The 21129-nt window shown below is 41.1% G+C and overlaps 2 protein-coding genes across 5 annotated transcripts in view; one reads left to right on the forward strand and one right to left on the reverse strand.

Annotated features, from left to right (window-relative positions):
* Positions 1–9089, reverse strand: part of arhgap1 (Rho GTPase activating protein 1) — a 79357-nt gene extending 70268 nt beyond the window's left edge. For 3 of the 4 annotated variants that reach the window (XM_078243341.1, XM_078243340.1, XM_078243338.1), the window contains exon 1: positions 4600–4705. The gene's annotated coding sequence lies outside the window, so the exon portion shown is untranslated. Of the gene's footprint in view, positions 1–4599; positions 4706–8998 lie in introns of those variants that run through there. The other variant, XM_078243339.1, reaches the window with a different exon arrangement.
* arl6ip6 (ADP-ribosylation factor-like 6 interacting protein 6) overlaps positions 8760–21129 on the forward strand; it is a 34223-nt gene continuing 21853 nt past the window's right edge. The window contains exons 1-2 of the mRNA XM_078243342.1: positions 8760–9245; positions 9985–10038. Of these exons, the coding sequence (XP_078099468.1) occupies positions 8978–9245; positions 9985–10038 (322 nt within the window). The 5' untranslated portion in view covers positions 8760–8977. The remainder of the gene's footprint in view (positions 9246–9984; positions 10039–21129) is intronic.

Genomic DNA, 21129 nt, shown 5'->3' on the forward strand with positions numbered 1-21129 from the left:
ATCAGCCTATGTTAAGTAACAGCGACAGTAAAAAGGTATTTCACACTATTGTAATGGTTAAACTTTGCAATTGATCCACGGTTCACATGCATTCTGAACCGTGAGTGTTGATCTGTACAGACCACAGATCAACTATCGTCTGTTACACCACTACATAGGTCTAGTCTGTTGATTTTACAAGGGACACCGTTTTAGATGTGGACTATTTTCATCTGATGAATTTACTGTTTATCAGACCCCAGATGAGACAAGAAGCTAACGTTAGCAAATGCTGTGGTCCCTCTGCCGCCCCGCTGGCCGCAGTAGGAGACACTGTATTAAAGAAAAAAAAAAAAAAAAAAAAAAAAAAAAGAGTATTCCTCCGACACGCTGTATTAACGTTACTGTTTAAAACGCTTTCATCAATCTCAAAAAAATGTTGTTGGATATTGGATGTAAAAAGAAGGAAATGGTTATTCCATAACATTGCACTTTAGATGCTTGTTATATGACTTTAGACTTTAGATGTGTTAATTTCCCACACTAGGAGTAATTCATATAGTTCTATTTTATAGCAATCGATTATCTATTCAAAAAATGTTCTATCCAAAAATGTAAAATGTTCTATTAAAGAAAAGATAGAAAATAAAATATTTGTGTGTGCTTGTAAAGTGGTTAGAAAAAAATGAAATCGGAATCAGCTAAAATTGGTATCGGCTGGTCAACTCAATGAAAAATCGGAATCGGCCTAGAAAATTGTAATCGATGCATCTGTAATAGTTACCAACCTTTTGTGAACTTGTGAATTTCGCCAGCCGTCTTCTCTCAGACAGACGCTGTGTGCACGGTGGGAGGAGCTCTGTGTGTGTGTGTGTGTGTGTGTGTGTGTGTGTGTGTGTGTGTGTGTGTGTATGTGAGCGAAATGCAAGTGACAAAGAGACAGAGGATAGCAGGGAAAGGAAATGCAGCTGAACGTGTTTTAAAAAGCATAAAAAAATAAATGAATAACGAAACGCAATGTGCGGCGGCCGGTGTTGATAGTGCGGCACACCGCCACACATTAGTCTATGTGTGGGAAACATTGATTTTTGGTTCTGCGCTGAATCTATGCCGTAGGTACGTGCGAAGGTGCGCGTAGATACGGCTCCTACGCCGTACCCTACGCTGTAGCCTGCTATACTCTTAAAGAGATATGCTAGAACGACACAGACACACCAGGGAACAAGTATAAATCCTCACAACAGCATAGACCACTTACATAGGCTACAGCGTAGGCTCTGCGTAGACTAGAGCCTACTTACTACTATAAATCAGCCTTTCACGTTCTAGAATACTGTCAGCAGCCCACGGCCTCTCCTACAATGTAGTCTTGTATTGCATTACAAACACTGAGTCTCACTAGGTCGCTTTTTGCACCTTATACTAAATTTACAACCGTTTGTCACATCACAAGTTACACTTGAGGTTCAACTGTTCTGTGTAATCAATTTCTTCCTCCATACTTGATAAAAAACGTATAATTTATCATGTTTTACGCTCTTTGTACCTGTTGCCATAACTACACATTCAAGATGATGTTGTAGTAAACTATACCTTTTCCTTCCTGTCATACTGTAATCACCCTTGATCACATGACATTATACTCCAACACTAAATCTGCCATGTTTAACAGGTCATCCGAGTGACTTGATGCTTGGTCCTGAAGCCCCTGTTTGATGACGTGTTCCTGGACCTATCAGACTCTCTTCACAGTATGAGAAACCATCAGAGGAGAAGCAGTATGAGATAATCTTTAGTATCACAAGAAGTCAGGCATCAGGGTGACCACTGACCTAAAAGATCCATTAACAGCTTACACGACTTCAGTATACATGTGACAGAGAGACATAATTAGCAGTATTTACCAAAGCCAAACGTCAGGGAAACTTGTAATCTTGGTTTCCGATGTTGGTAATTATCCCCGATTTCTAATCAGATTCCTGCTAAAACATGTTGGATTGAGTAGTTTTTTGGTAGAGAAGCTTTTATTGGAGATTTTTCTTGATAGAAAGTGCCACTACAATGCTGTTACAACCCGTTCTCATTCCCAACTCGTCAAATACTGACACTTGCTCAGTGGCTCTCAGCATCAAAAAGCAACGCAAAAATCACCCTTTAGCGTCTGTATGGGACGCACTGGGCATAGCAGTAGCTCTACTACAGAGCTGTAGGATGACGTAGTATGAAGAGCGACAATCGTAGCGAGTAGTATAAAAGACCGAAAATCCGCGCAACAAGGCAGGTTGTGGTGGTGGATGGGTCAAACAACACAGGACTTTCACCCAGGAGACCGGGGTTTGTGTCCCGTTCTTGTCCCACGTCACTAAAACGTACATTTTGTAATCCCACCCACGATCATTCCTTAACCCAAGGGTCATTGAAATGTAAATGTTGTAACCCCACCCACAAATTTTTGTAAAACCAAACTGTCCCGCTCTTGTGCCACATGTCAGTTAAACATAAATTTTTTTAATTACGCCAAATCTGTCCCAACCCAAAGAGTCAAAAAGTGACGCCAAGAGTCCCGACCAAGCGTGCATTAGTAGAAAGCCCCACTGCGTCTGACTGAGATGGTTAAAGAGACTGTTTGTGTCAGCCAAAGGCACCTGACAAAGCATTGGCTTTTGACGCGCTGGGAACAGGGTCCGAAATTAACACTCGCCAAATGCGGGTACATTTTTCCATTTGGCGAGTAAATCTCAGAGGGCTATTTGCCACATGGCGAGTAAATGTTTGTACCAAAATAGTTCTGTTTTTCAGTCTTCATTTTGGTGAAGGTGCAGCTACTTTCTTCTGTTCCTCTGCTGTCTGCATGTCGGAGCTTCGCGGGGGCGGGCCAACACACGCACACACAAACACTGGCGCACACACCAGACGCCAGCCACCACGTCACTTCTGTTTACTGATAGCTAGCATTAACCTCAGGCTAATTAATTAGCTAATAAGTGGCGATTTTTGGCAGCCAGCCTTCCAAAAGGAAGCACAATGAAATTAAATGTTAACCGATCATTAACCGTTGACCGACAAGCAGGAAACAGAGTCTCAGTTCACCCGTTCGGGAGGCTCTGATACACTTTCCGCACTCCATGTCTGCAGACAGCTATAGGCTTGTACCGGTGTTGATTATCTGTGCATTGTCGGACACATGCAGCCACTTTCCTGAAACCGCTTGCGGGACTGACACAAGTCCACAGCGGCCTGTGGCATGTATTACCAAATCTGTCTCCACCACCTCCACCTGCAGATTGTCAGCTGTGTATCTGCCTGGTATACTCTCGGACGGCCGATTTAACTCGCCGGTCCTCATCAATATAGTTTCATGTGTCACGTAGCTCTCCACAAGCAGAAAAAAAGAGGAGCTTAAAACACAACTTGCTGGTTCAAAGTTAAGACTAATTAGCAGTTAAGAAACGCCTTTTACATTTTGATCATGCAAGACGTTTTTTTTTTACTTTATATTTTTTTATTAATATTGGTTTAACTGATAATATTAGGCTAATCCCATTGTCGGTTAACAGTTAAACAGTTAATCACTAACATCCCTACCAGCAGTACTTGCAACACCAACCATAACGTTTTGTTATGTATAACTAAGTTACAAAAAAAACCCTGCAATTTAATATTTTGGCCTGTAAAAAATATGCTTGACCGGCCAACTTGTCCGGTGAGTCAAAAAGTTAATTTTGGACATTGGCTGGGAATGAGCATGTGTTGGCTGAAGATGCAGAAGACTCAAAAACACTGACCAATTAGGGCAGACTGGGCTTTTCGGAAGGGAGGGTGTACAAAGAAAAGTGTGTGCAGAGCGTTTTAGAAAGGTAGGCTATATTCAGGCAGACAGTATGGGAAAAAAATAGGAAAACACTGGGGGGGGGGTTTTAACATAAAAGCATGTAAATGTGTTCTATCAGAAACCCAAACTACAAGTATGAACCAGCAATTGAGCATGGTAGGTCCGCTTTAAACTGTAGTGTAGATATGTGGAGTTTGGCGAATCCCTCTCCGTACAAGAAGCAGTATGGGTAACGTTACCAACGTTAACCTATTGATACGACTGCTGATAAATGCAACAAGTCAACAGTCAGGTAACCGAGTTGCTTTACTTTACCTACAAAGCCAGCTGACGAAAACATTTAAGTAGGCCTAATATTCGCTGTTGCTTTAGAGACGCTAAACTAAACGGGCTAGCTAAGCAATCTTAGCTGGTAAATATTACAAAGCTAAAACACATAACGTTACACATACAAACTGCCTTAGCAGGTATGGTTCATTTCGCAGTATGCCTGCATACGATTAGACTGATATTTAATACGCTGTGTGGAAATTCATTCGTAAAGACAAAGACTGGAATTACGCTTAGCTAAACCATATCCCCGCAGTAACGTTAACCTTAAGACAAATCAATGTTACCAGTTAAAATGAACGTTAACGTTAGCCCAATGATAGCCTAACGTTACTGTACGACTATGAGCACACGACCACGAAAGCCTCACGCGATCAATGTGCTTCTGCCTTGATTGTCGAGGTTTATATAACAGAACCAAAGTTACAGCACATAAAAAAATATTTATTTAACGTTACCGTAATTGCAAAGTTGCTTTGTAGTCACCCAGTGGGCTTTGTGGCGTCTGAAATCGCCGTAGACTTGATTACCAACAGCAACAATCTGCGTCAACACCTTTTCCGATTCATTATTTTCAAAATAAACGTATGCTATTCTGTTTATGTTGTAGTCTACAGCATCTGTCAAAATAAAAGCACTGATTACACCCCAACACGCAATCACCATTATTGTCACCTACAAGCCTCCAAATGTCAGTGAAAGTGTCTATCTCAGCTTTCTGACATTATTAAATATGTTACAACAAAGGAGCTTGTAATTCTGGGCGATATCAACCTTGACTGGAATGATGGCTCATCAAAATCTTTGAAAGCCACTGCAATGAAACTCAGACTTTATCAATGAATCAAGGATCCAACAAGAATTGGCAAAACACACAGCTCAATTCTGGATCTTATCTTCACTAATCAGCCCTCAAAATATGTAATGTCTGGTGTCATAGATGTGGCTATTTCAGATCACTCACTCTGACAATATGCAGTTAGGGCAATCCTAAAATCTTCTAAAACTCATGCCCCCCACTCTGTACCAAAAATAGCAATTTCAAAACTGAATGCTGAATTCAGTACTACTGATTGGAGCGATGAGCTGTCACTGGAAAATCCAGTGCAATTTCACACTAAATTTCAGTAAATACAGAATAAATATACCACTGCCAGTAAGGCTCGACCCTAGGCAGAGTAAATTACCATGGATAAATTCTGAAATATTTCAATTCCTTAAACAGAAGGCCTCCTTAAAATGTATAGGTTGTCGAAAACCAGAGAGCAAAAATAATTTCATAGAAATTAGAAATAAATGTACTGTTGAATTGCGTAAGGCTAAAGCGGTCTATTTCCAACAGCAGATTACCCAATCTGCTACCAACCCAAAGACATTATGGCAGACCCTTAAGGTCATCACTGGTGAAAAAGAATGTCAATATTCAAATTTCCCTACAGGGTACTCTTATTTCAGATTCATAAAAGATTGCAAGTGCTTTCAATTACTATTTTGTATCATCTGTTAAAGAACCGGCAACACATTTTGCCACTCCCTCCTCTTTCTCACCTGTTCTCGCTTCAACATCTGATCAGTTCTCATTTTCTGAAATTTCACAGAACAAGGTGATAAAAATACTGCACTCACTAAAAAACTCTCATGCCTGTGATACTTTTGGTCTACACATTCTCTTTTTAAAGACTCATGGTGATAGCCTCGTACCTCTCTTTCAGCACTTAATCTTTCTATCAGGCATTCTATCTTTCCCGCTGACTGGAAAACAGCAAAAATGACTCCAATTTTTAAATCTGATGATCATACTCTTGTCTCAAACTACAGACCTATAGCAATACTTCCAGCAATGTCTAAGTTGCTTGAAAAAGCCTTGCATTACCAGTTAAGTTCTTATCTTGAAACTAACAATTGGCTCAGTGATTGTCAACACGGTTTTCGCGCTAAGAGATCAACCATGTCGACATTACTTCTCTTCACTGAACAATTACGTGACTCTCTTAACAAAGGTCACATCACTGGAGCTATTTTTATTGACTTTCGTAAAGCCTTCGACACAGTAAACCATCAGATCCTGCTTAACAAACTTCACTCATTTAAATTGTCTTCATCTGTGATAGAAATGCTCGTGAGACCGTCCTGATGTCGCAAGCTCCAGTTTTCCACTCGCAGATCAGCATCTTGAGATAGAGAAAATTTGGAGCCGTTCGCCAAACGACCGACCAATCAGCATTGGTTTTGAGGCGGGTTTAGGTGTGACACAACGAGAAGCGACTGTTCAGTCTAAACAACATGGCGGCTTTCACGGATGAGATGAGCGTAGCTATCGCGCAAGTTTTATCCGAATTAGAAAGTATTCCTTCATTGAAAGAAGAGCAAAAAATGGCACTGGAGGCTTTTTTCGGAGGAAAAGATGTTTTTGCTCTTTTCCCGACTGGTTTCGGCAAGAGTTTGATATATCAACTGGCTCTGCCAGTTGTGAAGAAAATTAGTCTTGTGAGACCGCCCTGATCTCGCGAGCTATCTGGTGGAGTCAGGTTAGTGATAGACAAATGGTTTATCCAACCAGGTAACCAGTATTTTCGCCCCTTCCCAAAAGTTCTCCAACGGAAAGTTCCCAGATGGATATGCCGAGCAAATGCGAAGCAATCCATCTGGCGGAGTCAGGTTAAGTTCTTACATGACTGGTTGAAAAAGAACCACTTGACCATCAATGTAAAGAAAACTGAATGTATGTATCTTCCCTCACCCAGAAAATTCTATTACCTTTGCAAACCAAGATCTTGTCATCACAAAGACTTACAAATATCTTGGTGTGCTACTTGATTCACACCTTACATACCAGGAACACATTTCTAACTTAACAAAAAAGCTAAATCAGAAACTTTATGTGTATAACAAGATTAGATCATATCTTCCTTTTCTGTTTCTGAAACCTACCTACATGCAATTGTGTTTTCAACAATCTGGTCTCTTACCACAAAGGAAATTCCTGAACCAATAGCACGACTATACAATCGTGCTCCCAAGATCCACAGTAATCTCCCAAAATGGTCTCACCATTGCATTGCACTCAGACGCTCAAACGCTCTGACTTACCAGAACTACATAAACAGCCACGCTATTGCATTTTATTTTCAGATTCTGTCCTCATATGCCGTAACTATGTTCAATGTTTTATGTTTCTGCAGAACAGGAACTTGCTGCAAACCAGTTTTTAAACTGCGTCAAGCCCGTTTATATTGTAACTTATTGTTACTTTTAAATTTTTCCTGTATAATAAACGAAAAATGAAAAAAATTAGATGCACCCTGTCATGGTCTTAAAGGGAAATTATAATTGCAGAACGCACGCAGTTGGATGAGGTGACATCACAACTGCTACAGTATAGTTATATTCCAAATCTTCTCATTTTGTTGTTTGGTGGTAGCCTACATTTTCTACTATAATCTCACATTGCAAGACCTATCTCCACAGCACTGTGTTCTCTAGATAATTAGTTAACACACATTGTTACATGTCCATCTGTTACACCTATCTCTTGCACTAAAACTAAGTTAAATATCACACAAATCTGCTATAACATAGGCCTAATGTTTTAGGCCTAATGTCCTTTATAGTAGGCCTACCCAATGAGTAAAGTGTTATTTTCTAGAGCTACTTTTGCAGTAATGTAGACTCTAACACCAGAGAAATACCAACACATTCCCACTCCCAGTGCGTCAAAAAGCTACGCTTGGTCACCATATTAAAAAATTGTTATAGAATATATATCGAAATAGGCCTACATAGATTGAAATATGGTAATAACTGTTTCTCAGCTGGAAAACCCCTTGCTTGCATTGTGAAAATGCAGTTGCTTAGAAGAGTTAGAAATTTGCAAAATTATTAAGATTCAATTTCAATTTCAGTTTTAATCACCTGCTGCAGAGCCTTCTAGTCCTGGCTCGGCACATCCCATGCCAGTTTGTAATGTTTTTATTCAGGATGCTTTCTATTGCTTCTCTGTAAAAGTTAACAAGATCTTGGCAGGGGAATTATGTCTACTCAAGTTTCCTTAAAAAAATACAGCAGATTAGTCGATATTTCACTTAAGTTTGAGCAAAGTAGCTGTAAAAACAGAGAGGAATTTAAATAAACAAACAACTTGGTGGTAAAAGATTACTTTAATTACAAAATTACCACTTGGGAGATATTTAATAAATAATTATTAACTGTTTATATAGCACAATTGATGCAATACACGCAAACTGCTTTACACAAAAAACATAGAGATTACATCTGCACAATAAAAAAAAATCACTTGTCTCTCAAAAAGCAAAATTACTGGTAAAATGATTGTTTAGGATAACCCTTTAGTATATAGACGTGCAGACATTCATATTCACTATTCATATAAGTTTGAAAAAGCCCAATCAGATTTTTTAGGCTGACTTATATTGATATTTAGGAGTTTTAAATACACTGATAACTGATGTTTTGATCAGCTAATTAGTTAATATACACATAACATAAAGAAACAATCTTAATACGTTTGTGTTTTTGTTTTTTTATGTGAAAGTGTAAATATCAACTTGTAAGTGCTCTCTTGTGGACAAACTATGAGCAACTACACTGACGGAACAGCCTGAGGGACAATTTTATGTGCGGAAGTACGATTGGAAAAAGGCAAAAGAAGGAAGGCTACGACAGTTCCTGATGCAACTATAAAACGGTCAGTTTATAGGCCTACTATGCAGTTTTTACCACATGTGGTCTGACTTATAAATAACTCGTAAATACACAAGTTGTTCCATATTACGTAGGCTAAAGGAACGTTTATAGGCTGCTTTCAAGTGCATCACAATGCAGAGAAGTGCGACATACCTTTTAAAAGAAAGTTTCGGTCGCTCACATTCGTCAGAGGAAATGGAACATAGGCCTACAGAATCTCATTTTGTGAGACCCCGGGTGGCTATGATGTCAGGTGAGGTACCCTGTGGGAGTACGGGACAGCCGTTCAACCGGAACGGCCCCAAACCGTGGTCAGTCGTGGTGCTGTCAGTACTGGGATCCGTCGTAGCTGTGGTCGCTGTTGGCTGTGTCTGCGCCCTCATCTACCCGATATTCAAAGGTAAGCGCGCGCGTGTGTACACGTGTGTCACATAGGGCTGTGTATCTCGCGCACACGATGCTGTGGAAACGGCTACTTTTTACTTTGAAGTAACTTGTGTGTTAGCTTAAAAAAATAGCCCATAGCTTACATGTCTACACTTCCTGGTAAGTTTGGGGAGTCTTCAAATCAATGCAGCTGGAAAAATATAATGAAAAGTTTTAGCACTCAAGATGGTAAAATCAATCAATATAAAATGTTTATCATCTTGTGTTGTTATATTTTGGTACGATAACCATTGCTGAATATGTACACATCAGTTGACAAAATAAAGTAATTCTACACTCGGGCTGACTGACTTTTACCTTAATATACAATTATACTATGTAGGCCTATCATTTGAAATGGTCACTTTAGCTATTCCATATAACAAATGAAGTGGTCTTTAAACCAAAATTGAGTCAAGTCACTTTGACCACATTTTTGTGGCTAGGCTACTGTAATAATAAACAAAACAGAAAGAAAGTCCTTAGATTACAAGGATTGATGAATTGGATCTAAACTAACACAAGAGTGAATGTTAATTTTGACCTTGAAAAGAGTAGTTTGAGAAAATAATCTTTACTCATGATCCACTTACTGTACCAGTTCAAAATCCACCTTTACTGATGGTTGACAAACACTGATATTTGCTTTTGCCAAAGATGTAATATTGCTATTCTTTGTCAATAGTGATACTTATTCATAGTGACTGTTTCAGAGCTGCGGGCAGAGAGAGTGAGAGGAGAGGATGGGACTGAAGAGAGGATGATGGGTGAGTATCAATATCTGTTCATTTTGTCAACGTGTCACTTTTCCATCAGGATTTTTTTGTCAGCTTAATTTACAGTTTGAACTTTAGAGTTAGCTACATGTATGGAGAAACCATATTATCTCCCACAGTTAATAAAGAGTTAATGTCCTATCCTTCTACTGACAGTTTTGTTGCAATAACCAAAATATTAAGTTTGCATTCAATGACTACAGCTCTTATGAGGTTTGATGGTGCTCATGGCAACTTTAGTTATTAATATATCCTCACAAAATAATAATTATATTATTAGTATCAATATAAATCAATATCAGCATCAATATAATATCAAGTACAGTAGTAGATACAATTTTAATACAGACTCTGTACTACACTAAATCAAATTTAAATATATAATTAATACATCTCTGTAGTGCAGACTCTGTACTACACATTACACTAAATATTACATTTAAATAATAATACATAATTAATAAATAACCAGCTTTTCAAAATAACAGTTGCAATGTGCAATTTTAAGCTCATTAAACTATTTTCCAAAAAAGTGCTATAACAATTTTACAGGCATTGCTCCCATTATCCTCCGTGACACACACTCTTCCACTTTGCCTGACAACTCTTCTCCAAAACAAACTGCACTGAGATAACAGAGCTCAGCCCATAGCTTCACACACTCCAGCAGATAGTATGCGTGAAATAAAAACAGGACACGTAATTTCACTGTGCGAACTAACCGTGTATTAAAAAAAAACAGACAACAGCTGTGTCTCAAAGACCGGGCAACAGCCGGGACATTGAGAATCCACGCGCGAGAGGTGATGGATATTTCCAGTCACTTCGTCATGTATTCACTTTGTTGAAACAAGAGAAGAAAGCCTCACTGATGTGAAGAATAGAACGGAGAAACATATATAAATGTTCTCTGCCTGCCGTATGCCAACGCTCCGGTAAGTCCACTCACCCCGTCTCTGCCCGGGCATGCCCCAGCTGCCCACATTTGTTGTCAAACTCTGATGCACACGCGACGGTGAAATGGCGATTTATCCCTTTAAATGTGAATAAATGACAGTTACACTCACCGCCAGCAAATGCTCTTTCCGTTGTGATTGGAGGTATCTTTACAACTCGCCGTTACCTTGTTTCCTACAGACTGTGTTGATGCGACTTGCGGATATATATATGTATGTATATATATATATATATATATATATATACAAATATACATATATATATATATATCACATATATATATATATATATATATATGAAGACTCAGTTAAGGCGGCCTAAACTGCAAAGTGCTGCGGGAAACCCTGGCAATTGTTTGTTATGTTAAGGATGAGAGTTCAGGAATCCCGACTAATTGGTTTTGCATGGAATAAATAAAGTTCCTCACTTAGAGATATTAAAAAAAAAATCCTTGGAATGTCATACATTAGAGAGATTTCTTCAAAGGTCATTAGAATCCCTTCTTTAAGAGGTCACCTACTTTACTTATTCCTTTCTTTGCCCATATCTGGAATCCTGCATCCAGCTTGCCTGGTTTAAATGAAACATTTCACCATACTGGGCTCAATTGTGACAGAGAGTCCAATATGTTCATATATTATTTTACCTCATACCATACATTAACCATATTACAGTTTTTTTCCGATCGCTATGACAATTTTTTCAATACTTTTAACAACTTTCCTAAACTCTTAACACAGCACAACATCCGTCTGTGTAGGCTATACATTTAACACATTTCTTGTTGCTTTGACACAAAATGCATACAGTTAACACAAATTTAAAATGCTTGAACTTCTTTTACACACAAGCTCAACCAAGACCAAAACAATGGATTATTACTGACTAATTTGCAAATGGTTTCACTCTGTATGTCAGAACAGATAACATCATGTTCTAAACCTAACGTATAGGCTAAAGTGAAAGTGAACAGCTGTTCACAAATAAACACAAATATACCCCCTTCATTTTATTCCATTGCTACTGAGAAACGGCTGATTGAAGCTATGCAAATAGATCCATCACAGCTGATTCCCATCTAGGAAACGCACTCAGGTGTTGAGGTTCTTTCAATCGCATGACCATATGTTACTGTAGTACATATAGTAAAAGAGGACGATCGGAAAAAACTGTAAGAACTACAGGATGAGCACTATGTGTTCTTAAGTACTTTAGCTTGGCTGAATACAGGTACACATGCAAAGGAACCTGACTCTATGTCCATCCAAGACGGAGTATCTCCAGAAGAAAAATAGAATATTATCATTATATTTGTTAATTGTGTTGCTAAATAGTACCAATAACTGTACGTACACACTGCCGCCGACTTGAGCTGCAAAGAAGCCCTGGCCGCCCTGTTAAGGACGCTTGTCAAAAAGTACGGGGAAGCTTTTTGGTGCTTTGGCCACTCTGATATGGCAGCGTTTGATCATGGGAGAAGAGAAGAGGATGTCACAGAGAGAGAGAAGAGAGGACAACCATAGACTATATACAGAGGACTGGGATAGCAACTTTATGAAAGTCACTCGCTTAAAAAATGTGTCAGTATTTTATTTAAAGGAGCTGCCAAGCACACAAGGCACCAGAAAACACATGATTGAAGAAAAAGCACAAGCAGCCACTGCACGGCCAATACATTGACACTAGAAACCTTTTATAATGACAGAATTTTTATAACCGTTTTGGTCACATTTGGTCGAAAAAAAGAAAGAATAATTAGCTGTTTGCGGGACACATTGCCTGGCCGTTTGTAGTACAGAATAGCCAGCCCTGTTATTAGTTTGTGTGTGGCCTGTATTACAATAACTGGCGTTGATTGAAGTGAAATGCACTGTGCAAGTTATTATTATTATTTGCATCTAGTGCAATTGGTCAAATCGGTGTTACCGTGAGCAAATGAATTGCATTCCCGCTTAAAACGAACGTTCGAAAATATTTCCTATAAAAGTTGCGCTCATCCTCAAATGTGTATCACTGGATCATTATGGATCATCGCAAAGTTGTTGTGTTTGGTGCTGCTTTATTGTATTTGCGGAGAAGACGTCAACGTCGGACTCGGAGAGTTTGGGTACATGACACCCTCCAGGACCGTCATCAGTTCGGAGAGTATCACCGGCTGGTGCAGCAGCTGCGGCTTGATGACGAGAGGTTCCAGCGGCACTTCAGACTGGACACGGAGCAGTTTGACAGCGTGCTGTCAAAAGTGGGGCCGCTCATCATGATGACTAGCACCAATTACCGCCGTGCAATATGTCCTGCTGAGCGTCTGGCTATTTGCCTGCGGTTCTTGTCCACAGGGGACTCCTATCGCACTATTGCTGCCAGCTATCACATGGGAGTTAGCACTGTGGCCAACATTGTCCCCCAGGTCTGCAGGGCCATTTGGGACTCCATGGTGGAGGAGTACATGCCAGTGCCCACTACTGAGGATTGGCTGAGCATCGCAAAGGGGTTTTACCAGCGGTGGGCTTTCCCCAACTGCCTTGGATCCATTGATGGGAAACGTGGTGATTAAGTCTCCTGACAATTCAGGGTCCATGTTTTTTAATTACAAGGGGACTTATTCGGTTGTGCTTCTGGCTGGAAGTGGGCAGCTATTGGAGGACGAGTGACGGCGGTGTCCTGGCCAACTCCACCTCCAACTCTCTACAATATTTATTGGGAAAAAAAACAATTCATACAACAACTTTTTTTATTAATAAGCTAGTTGATGAAATGCTTGGCCCCACAACAAAACTTGGCCCCAACACGGCCTTTAACGTCAACGTGTTGAACAAGTCTGCTGGCTCCAGCTATGCATTAAACAGACGGACGTTAATATGGTTTCAATCTAACTCTCAGCTTAAAGCAAAAGTGTACTCAAGAGATAAGGGTGTCTGTCAATTATCATTGCAATTATTGGATCCAACTTGTCCTTAATCTAACAGAACGCACATTACAAACTTTCCTTTCATCTCAACTTTGTGTTGACCTCTGACCCTTGTTACATATACTCACAGCACTTCCTGTGTGAATGATACTGTTTGTGCGCGCGTGCATGTGAGGGAGAGACAACAGGGGGCAGTTGACAGCACTGCGAAGGTAACAAGCTTACTGACACCCCTCACAGTGTTGTCAGCTGCACCCTGTTACTCTCAGCCCAAGGGTCAACCTCACGACACTTTGCCTCATACACCAGGCGGTGCATCTCAAAGTTGAGATCCTGCCTTGTTCTTAAAGACAGGGTTCTGAAGTCTTCCTGCAGGCTTTTAAAAAAATAGCTATCACTATCCTCAGGAGGAGGCGGAGGGGGAGAACTAGGAGAAGGGCTGGGGACAGGTCCCGGTCTGTTGCTCACAGCCTCCAATGCTGTGAGCAGTCTCTCCTCAAAGTCAGAGGTGTGGGGCCTCTTCCATCTTGGGGCGGGCTGGCTTGCTCTCTGCACTAGTGTGTTGTCTGATGGCTGAAGCTCTGGTGACTGCTCTTGTGCCTGAAGCTCTGGTGACTGCTCTTGTGCCTGAAGCTCTGGTGACTGCTCTTGTGCCTGAAGCTCTGGTGACTGCTCTTGTGCCTGAAGCTCTGGTGTCTGTGCTGGTGCCTGACTGTGCCCGGCCATGGCATTATCACTGTCTTCTGGCCATTGTACACTTCCATCTAGGGCTTCCCCTCCCCCCATATCACTGGACGTTGGTCGGTCCTCCATGAAAGGGTTGAGGAAGCTCATAACCGCACTGTACCGCCACGGCCGGGCACTGCTTGCACCCGCGCCACTTCTTCGCCTATCTTTTTCCTTCTTTCTTTCCTTCCTGAACATGTCCCTCAAGCTTTTCCATTTCTTTTTGCAATCCTGAGCTAGTGAACAGACAACAGAAAAAAACATAAGTAGGGCTGTCAGCATTAAGGCGTTAATCGCGATTAAGGGCCGAGCATAACCCGTTAATTTTTTTTAATCGCATTAATTGCATGACGCCATTTATTCATTTATTTTACACTTCACTTAGCTTTGCGTCGTGCCTAACAGGCTAATATTTTGACCCTTTGCCGCACCTTTACTTATCATCAAGCTGCCATACTTCCTCGTAACACATCCTGCCGCTGCAGGCATGATGGAGAAAGAGAGCAGAAAACACAATGGCGCTTTTTATTTTCCAAAACTCCTGGACAGCTCATTAGACAATTCGAAAGCCACATGCACATTGTGTAGAGCTGAATTAAAATATCACCAAAGCACGTCAAGCTTGAGCTACCACCTACGAGCTAATTAACGTGACTCAGGTTGATGCTAGTGGGCTCAGGCAAAGCACTATTTTGAAGAGTGCTACTCGCCGACCTGAATATTCAACATCACATCACAGAGCAGCTTCTTTACATGAAGACCTATGTTTCTCTCTTGCTCAACTGCATCAGAGTTGCTATACTATGCTTTGAGACTGGCATTATCACTGTCTACTGTCATTTAGGGTGACAATATTTGTTATCCATCAATCAGTCAAGGAAATAGCATGATTAACGTTATTTATCTTTCAGAATTACTTACAGAAAATTAAAAATCCATAGCAATCACTGCACTATATCGGTATATCAAGTTTTTAATCATATGCTGCTGGTATGCTAGGGGGGAGAGCGAGTTTATACTGCTGGCAAGACAGAGACAAATCTGAGTCAGAAACAGTTTAAACCTAAAATGTACAGCGGAATGGACATGACAGACGCCAAAAGAATGAATGAAACTGGCTGTCACTTTATGGCGGGCCAGATGTAGCCGTAAACCTCCCGTTTGACACAACTCATTAATGTCAGTGCATTGCACTAACATGCTTCTTCTACTTTTAATTACTTTTGCGCGTTTAATAAGGGTAAAATGATCTGCAATCAGATCGCACCATTCACATCAAGCAAGGAAGACTAGCTTGCTACGGTGCACTGCTCATTGTTGTGCAATTATTTTCCTCCTAGTTAAAAATAATATAAATCATCGATCATCACGCACTTCACCAACTCACCGGAGACACCAACTATCCCAGCTATTTTATCCCATGCCTTGTTCTTTTGTAACTGGTCCCTATATGCAAACAACAACATATCATAAATGATAGGGAACCCAGCACAGGTCGCTCAAAATGCCCAAAACGTGACGCCGACGGATTTGCTGCTGCTTGCAGCTGAGAGAAGCCAGCTTCCATTGAAAATGAATGACTATGAAAGTAACTTTAGAAGCTCAAGTCGGCGGCGGTGTGTACGTACAGTCAAGATTTGGACATTTCAGCCCCCCAGTACCAAATGGAAGATATGCGGATTCAAGGACATTTCTTATTCCCTATAAATTTCCTGAATAGTGCTGTGAGTTTCTTAAACATTTCTCAAGAGTGGCATGAGAGGGATATTTTGAAAATAATACATGAATTTAGGCAAAATGTTCATTTTTAAATATAGCTTGAAAGTAAATAAGTATTGGTTTATATATATTGTCTTTCATTTCAGTTAAGCAGCATTAGTGATGATTTTGAAACATTTACTTTATATCCGAACATACTACCAAACAAGCCAATTAGATCTAATGGTTTTGGTATGGATGTGTTTAATTGCCAGATGTCAGCAAAAAGAGCTATTCTATGATCTCGGTTGCCAATTGTAATCCCCTGTATTTGCCTACTAGATCTAATTGCTATTGCTAGTGGTTCAATAGCTAGTATGAACAGAAGTGGTGATAGAGATGAACCTTGGGGGCAAAATCTTGTAAAAATGAAGGGCTCAGACACCACATAATTTGTCAGTTCCTCAGCTATAGGGTTGAGGTGTAATAGTTTGATCCAGTTAAGGAAAGTATTTCCAAAACCAAATCGAGCTTTAACATCAACGATATAAGTCCACTCAACCCTATCAAAGGCCTTCGCCGCGTCAAGCGAGAGAAGAGCCATGTCTTTTTCTTCTTTTTGGCAGTACAGTACATTGAGAATGCGCCTTACATTATGAAATCCTTGCCTTCCCTTTACAAATCCATTTTGGTCATCCCCCACAATAATTGGAGGCACACCCTCTAGCGTTTTTGCAAACATTTTACATAGGATGTTGGTGTCAGTGTTAATTAAAAACTTACAGGTCACATATTTTCACATTTAGTGTTAGGTTTTCCTGGTTTTGGAAGCTGGATGATTAAGGCCTCTCTCAGTGAGGCCGAGAAGTAGCTATTCTTGTAGGATTCTAGATACATCTCATAAAGCAGAATTGCCAAGTATTTATATAAGTCAATTGGGAGGCCATCTGGCCCTGCTGCTTCATTGCACCTATAGCTTCTAATATCTCAACCGTGCTTAAAGGAGAATTACGGTTGATTTCAACACGTAGCTATGTTGTTTGTTGTCATGGTGTTGAGGCAGCAAGACGAGTGCTTAGGGACCGTCTACAAACTACAACACTGAAAAGAGATACAACAAAAATATTTATTAATTTAATGATTAAATAAGGTAGTGTCTCCAAACTTACCTCAATTATAACTTGTCTCCTGAAATAAGCGCAGTGTTGGTTTGTTGGTGGAAAGTACCCTTCTCTATGGCTGAAGTTAAAGCTTGTAAAATGGTAGGTCACAATATCTCAAAATACTGTAGAAGAAGTTCTGATGGAATTCCATCCAACCCTGGCGTTTTCCCCTTTTTAAGATTTGTAGAGCTACAGATTTGTCAGCGAAATCCACTAGGGTACTCAAGACATGTATGCGTGTAAATTTTGAAGATGGCTGAGCTTTCAATCCTTTCAGTCAACATTAGGGGGCTAAACGGGCCGATCAAACAAGCTAAATTCCTGGACTATTTAAGAAGGAAAAACATAGACTTGACGCTTATACAAGAGTCACATTTACGTAAAAGAGATGTAAATCGTCTACAAAATAAATACTTCAAGGTTGCTGCCTCATCTAGTGACGACACCAAAACCAAGGGCTCCATTGTGTTGTGGAAATGTGCACTCACCATAGACAAAAGCAGTAAAGGCTTATCAGGCAGGATATCTTATATATGTACCACGATAAGGAGTAGGGAAATAGCCTTTGTTTCGGTATATGCACCGTCTACATATGATGAACATTTTTTCCCACGCCTAACCAATGAATTGCTCTTTATCAATGAATATTCACTAATTAAAGGGAGAGACATGAATGCAGTACTAGATTTAAATCAGGATAGATCAGGGGTCAATCACACGAAAGCCCAGAAACATATATCGGACATGTTTAAAGCAGTTGTGGAATCCCACCATCTTACAGATATATGGAGGCTGCTAGCAAGGATCCTACTAGCAAGATTACTGTTACACCAGCAGCGAATAGTGGACCCAAATGTAGAGAGGAGGCAGGAAGGCAGGAGAAGGTTTGAGCGCTGGGGTTTGTTTAATCAAAAATAAGGAAAATGCGAACAGAGATAGTCCCCAAAAACCAAGGGCAAAAACTACTATCCAAAAAATACAAAACACAAGGAAATGAAAACCAAAAACCGGCAAAGTCTTAGGGGTGGTCTCAGGGACGCCAGAGACCATCAATGTCTCAGGGCGGTCTCAGGAGAAGTCTCAGGGGCACCGGAGACCGGCAAAGTCTCAGGGGCAGTCTCAGGGGCGCCGGAGACTGGCAAAGTCACTGGGGTGATCTCAGGGGCGGTCTCATGGGTGCCGGAGACTGGCAAAATCTTAGGGGGAACGGGCATAGCAGGTTCAGGGAGGCTGGACGCCAGCCGGGGCTCAAGGAGGCTGGGCATCAGCCGGAATTGAGAGGAGCAGCTAGCCAGCCGGGGATCTGAGAGACTGCTAGCCAGCCGGGAATCAGGGATGCTGCTAACCAGCCGGGAATCTGGGAGGCTGCTAGCCAGGCGGGGTTTGGAGAGGCTGCTAGCCAGCCGGGATTCTGGAAGGCTGCTAGCCAGCAGGGATTCTGGAAGGCTGCTAGCCAGCCGAGGTTCAGAGCGGCTGCTAGCCAGCAGGGATCAGGGAAGCTTCTAGCCAGCCGGGATTCTGGGGAGCTGCTAGCCAGCCGGGAATCAGGGAAGCTGCTAGCCAGCCGGGGATCAGGAGGGCTGCTAGCCAGCCGGGACTCTGGAGGGCTGCTAAACAGCCGGGGCTCTGGAGGGCTGCTAAACAGCCGGGGCTCGGGAGGGCTGCTAAACAGCCGGGACTCGGGAGGGCTGCTAAACAGCCGGGACTCTGGAGGGCTGCTAAACAACCGGGACTCGGGAGGGCTGCTAAACAGCCGGGACTCGGGAGGTCTGCTAAACGGGCCAGACGACAAGATTCGCCGGTAAAGAGGGACCGAGAGTGGTCCTGTTGAGGCTGCACAACTATACTGACAAACAGAAAATCCTGCAAGCAGCCAGAAACAAAGGCACATTAAACACTGACGGCAACAATGTCTCATTCTACCAGGATTTTTCCACGGAGGTTGTGAGGGAGAGAAAGGAGTCTGCAAATACCAGTAAACAACTGAGAGAAGCTGGTGTAAGGTACTCTTTTCTGTACCCTGCTGTCATCAGTGTTTTTCACCCCAATGGCACCAGCTCCTCGTTCCCCACCATCAAGGAAGTCAATGACTACATCGGAAAACTGAATGCATCAAAATGAACTGCTGACTGTGTGATCACATCTGGACAGTTTCAGGAATAAACGTTAAATGCAGAATAACGTAGAAATGATGTGCCTCATGTGAAACAAAGTGCTCAGTATACTGAGGTTTCCTATTTCTTCCTCCTATTTTTTCCCTCTTCTTCCTGCAACAATAATATCTACACACTGGTACTTTTACAGTTGAAATTCAGTAAGGGGAAATTGTATTTATTTATTTTTTTGCTGCTTCTGATCCTCATAGCTGTAGTTTTTAGGAATAAATAGTACAACTAGGTTAATAAGGGCCTGAGCGCTGACAGCGGCGAAGGTCCTATTGAAACTGAAGGAATTATTATTCTTTTCAGATATCTGACTGTTTGTTAATTCTGTAAACCACCCATTGATTAGCACAGCAGGAATTGTGCATAATTTAGATTTCCAGGCTGGCTGTCAGGCTGTACTGCGTCTGGATCCTGTTACAAGTATATTTTCTATGAGTGCTAGATCACTGACTTCTCATCCATTATGGGCTAAATATGCATTTCCATAAGATTGACATGATAGCTCAGGCTTTTTGGAGTCCAGTGACACTGTCTCTTCATCATCAGCTGCTTCTGATCCTCATAGCTGTAGTTTTTAGGAATAAATAGTACAACTAGGTTAATAAGGGCCTGAGCAGGCAAAGGTCCTATTGAAACTGAAGGAATTATTATTCTTTTCTGCAAATGAATCACCATTTATAGGGGCTTAACATACTCAAAAACTCACCAAAATTGGCGATCACATCAAGTCTGGTGAAAATGTACGTATTTTAAGGGTTTCGGGAATCGGCGCACAAAAATGGCTCGCTAGTGCCCCCTACAAAGTTAAATAAATTGAGCCCCTGCAGTACGTTTAACGTACACTAACGAAACTTTCTACACCTATGAAGCATGTCAAGACGTACAAAAAAAACGTCATTGGAGCCATACCCTAAACTGAACAGGAAGTCCGCCATTTTGAATTGAATATTTGAAATTAGTGCGATTTTGGCCATTTCCACATGTTGTACTTTAACAAACTCCTTCTAGAGATTTCATCCGATTAACTTCCAATTTGGGCTGTGCCATCTAAAGACGTTAAAGATGAAAAGTTATTAAAAGAAAAACTTGTAGTCATAGGGCATTGCCCTGGCGGGGTGGCCACTTTGTGCGTTTCGCCATCGAAACAGGAAGTGGGTGTAACTTGAGTGTACATTGTCCAATTGGCTCTAAACTTTTCAGGATTCATAAGTGTCCAACCCTGACGACATCTACAGGCCGATATTGGCTCAAAGTCATAACGCCCTCTAATGGCAACAGGAAGTAGACCCAAAAGTCAAGGTGCTATACTTTATCGAACTCCTCCTAGAAATTTGATCCGATGGACATCAAATTTGGTATGTACCATTTCAACACCTTAAAGATGAAAAGTTATTAAAAGATAAACTTTTCGTCCAACAGTGTGGGCGTGGTGTGGCGCCCATTTTGAGTATTTATCGATGAACAA

This window comes from Sander vitreus, chromosome 24 (genome assembly GCF_031162955.1).
Source record: "Sander vitreus isolate 19-12246 chromosome 24, sanVit1, whole genome shotgun sequence".
Taxonomy (NCBI): Eukaryota; Metazoa; Chordata; class Actinopteri; order Perciformes; family Percidae; genus Sander; species Sander vitreus.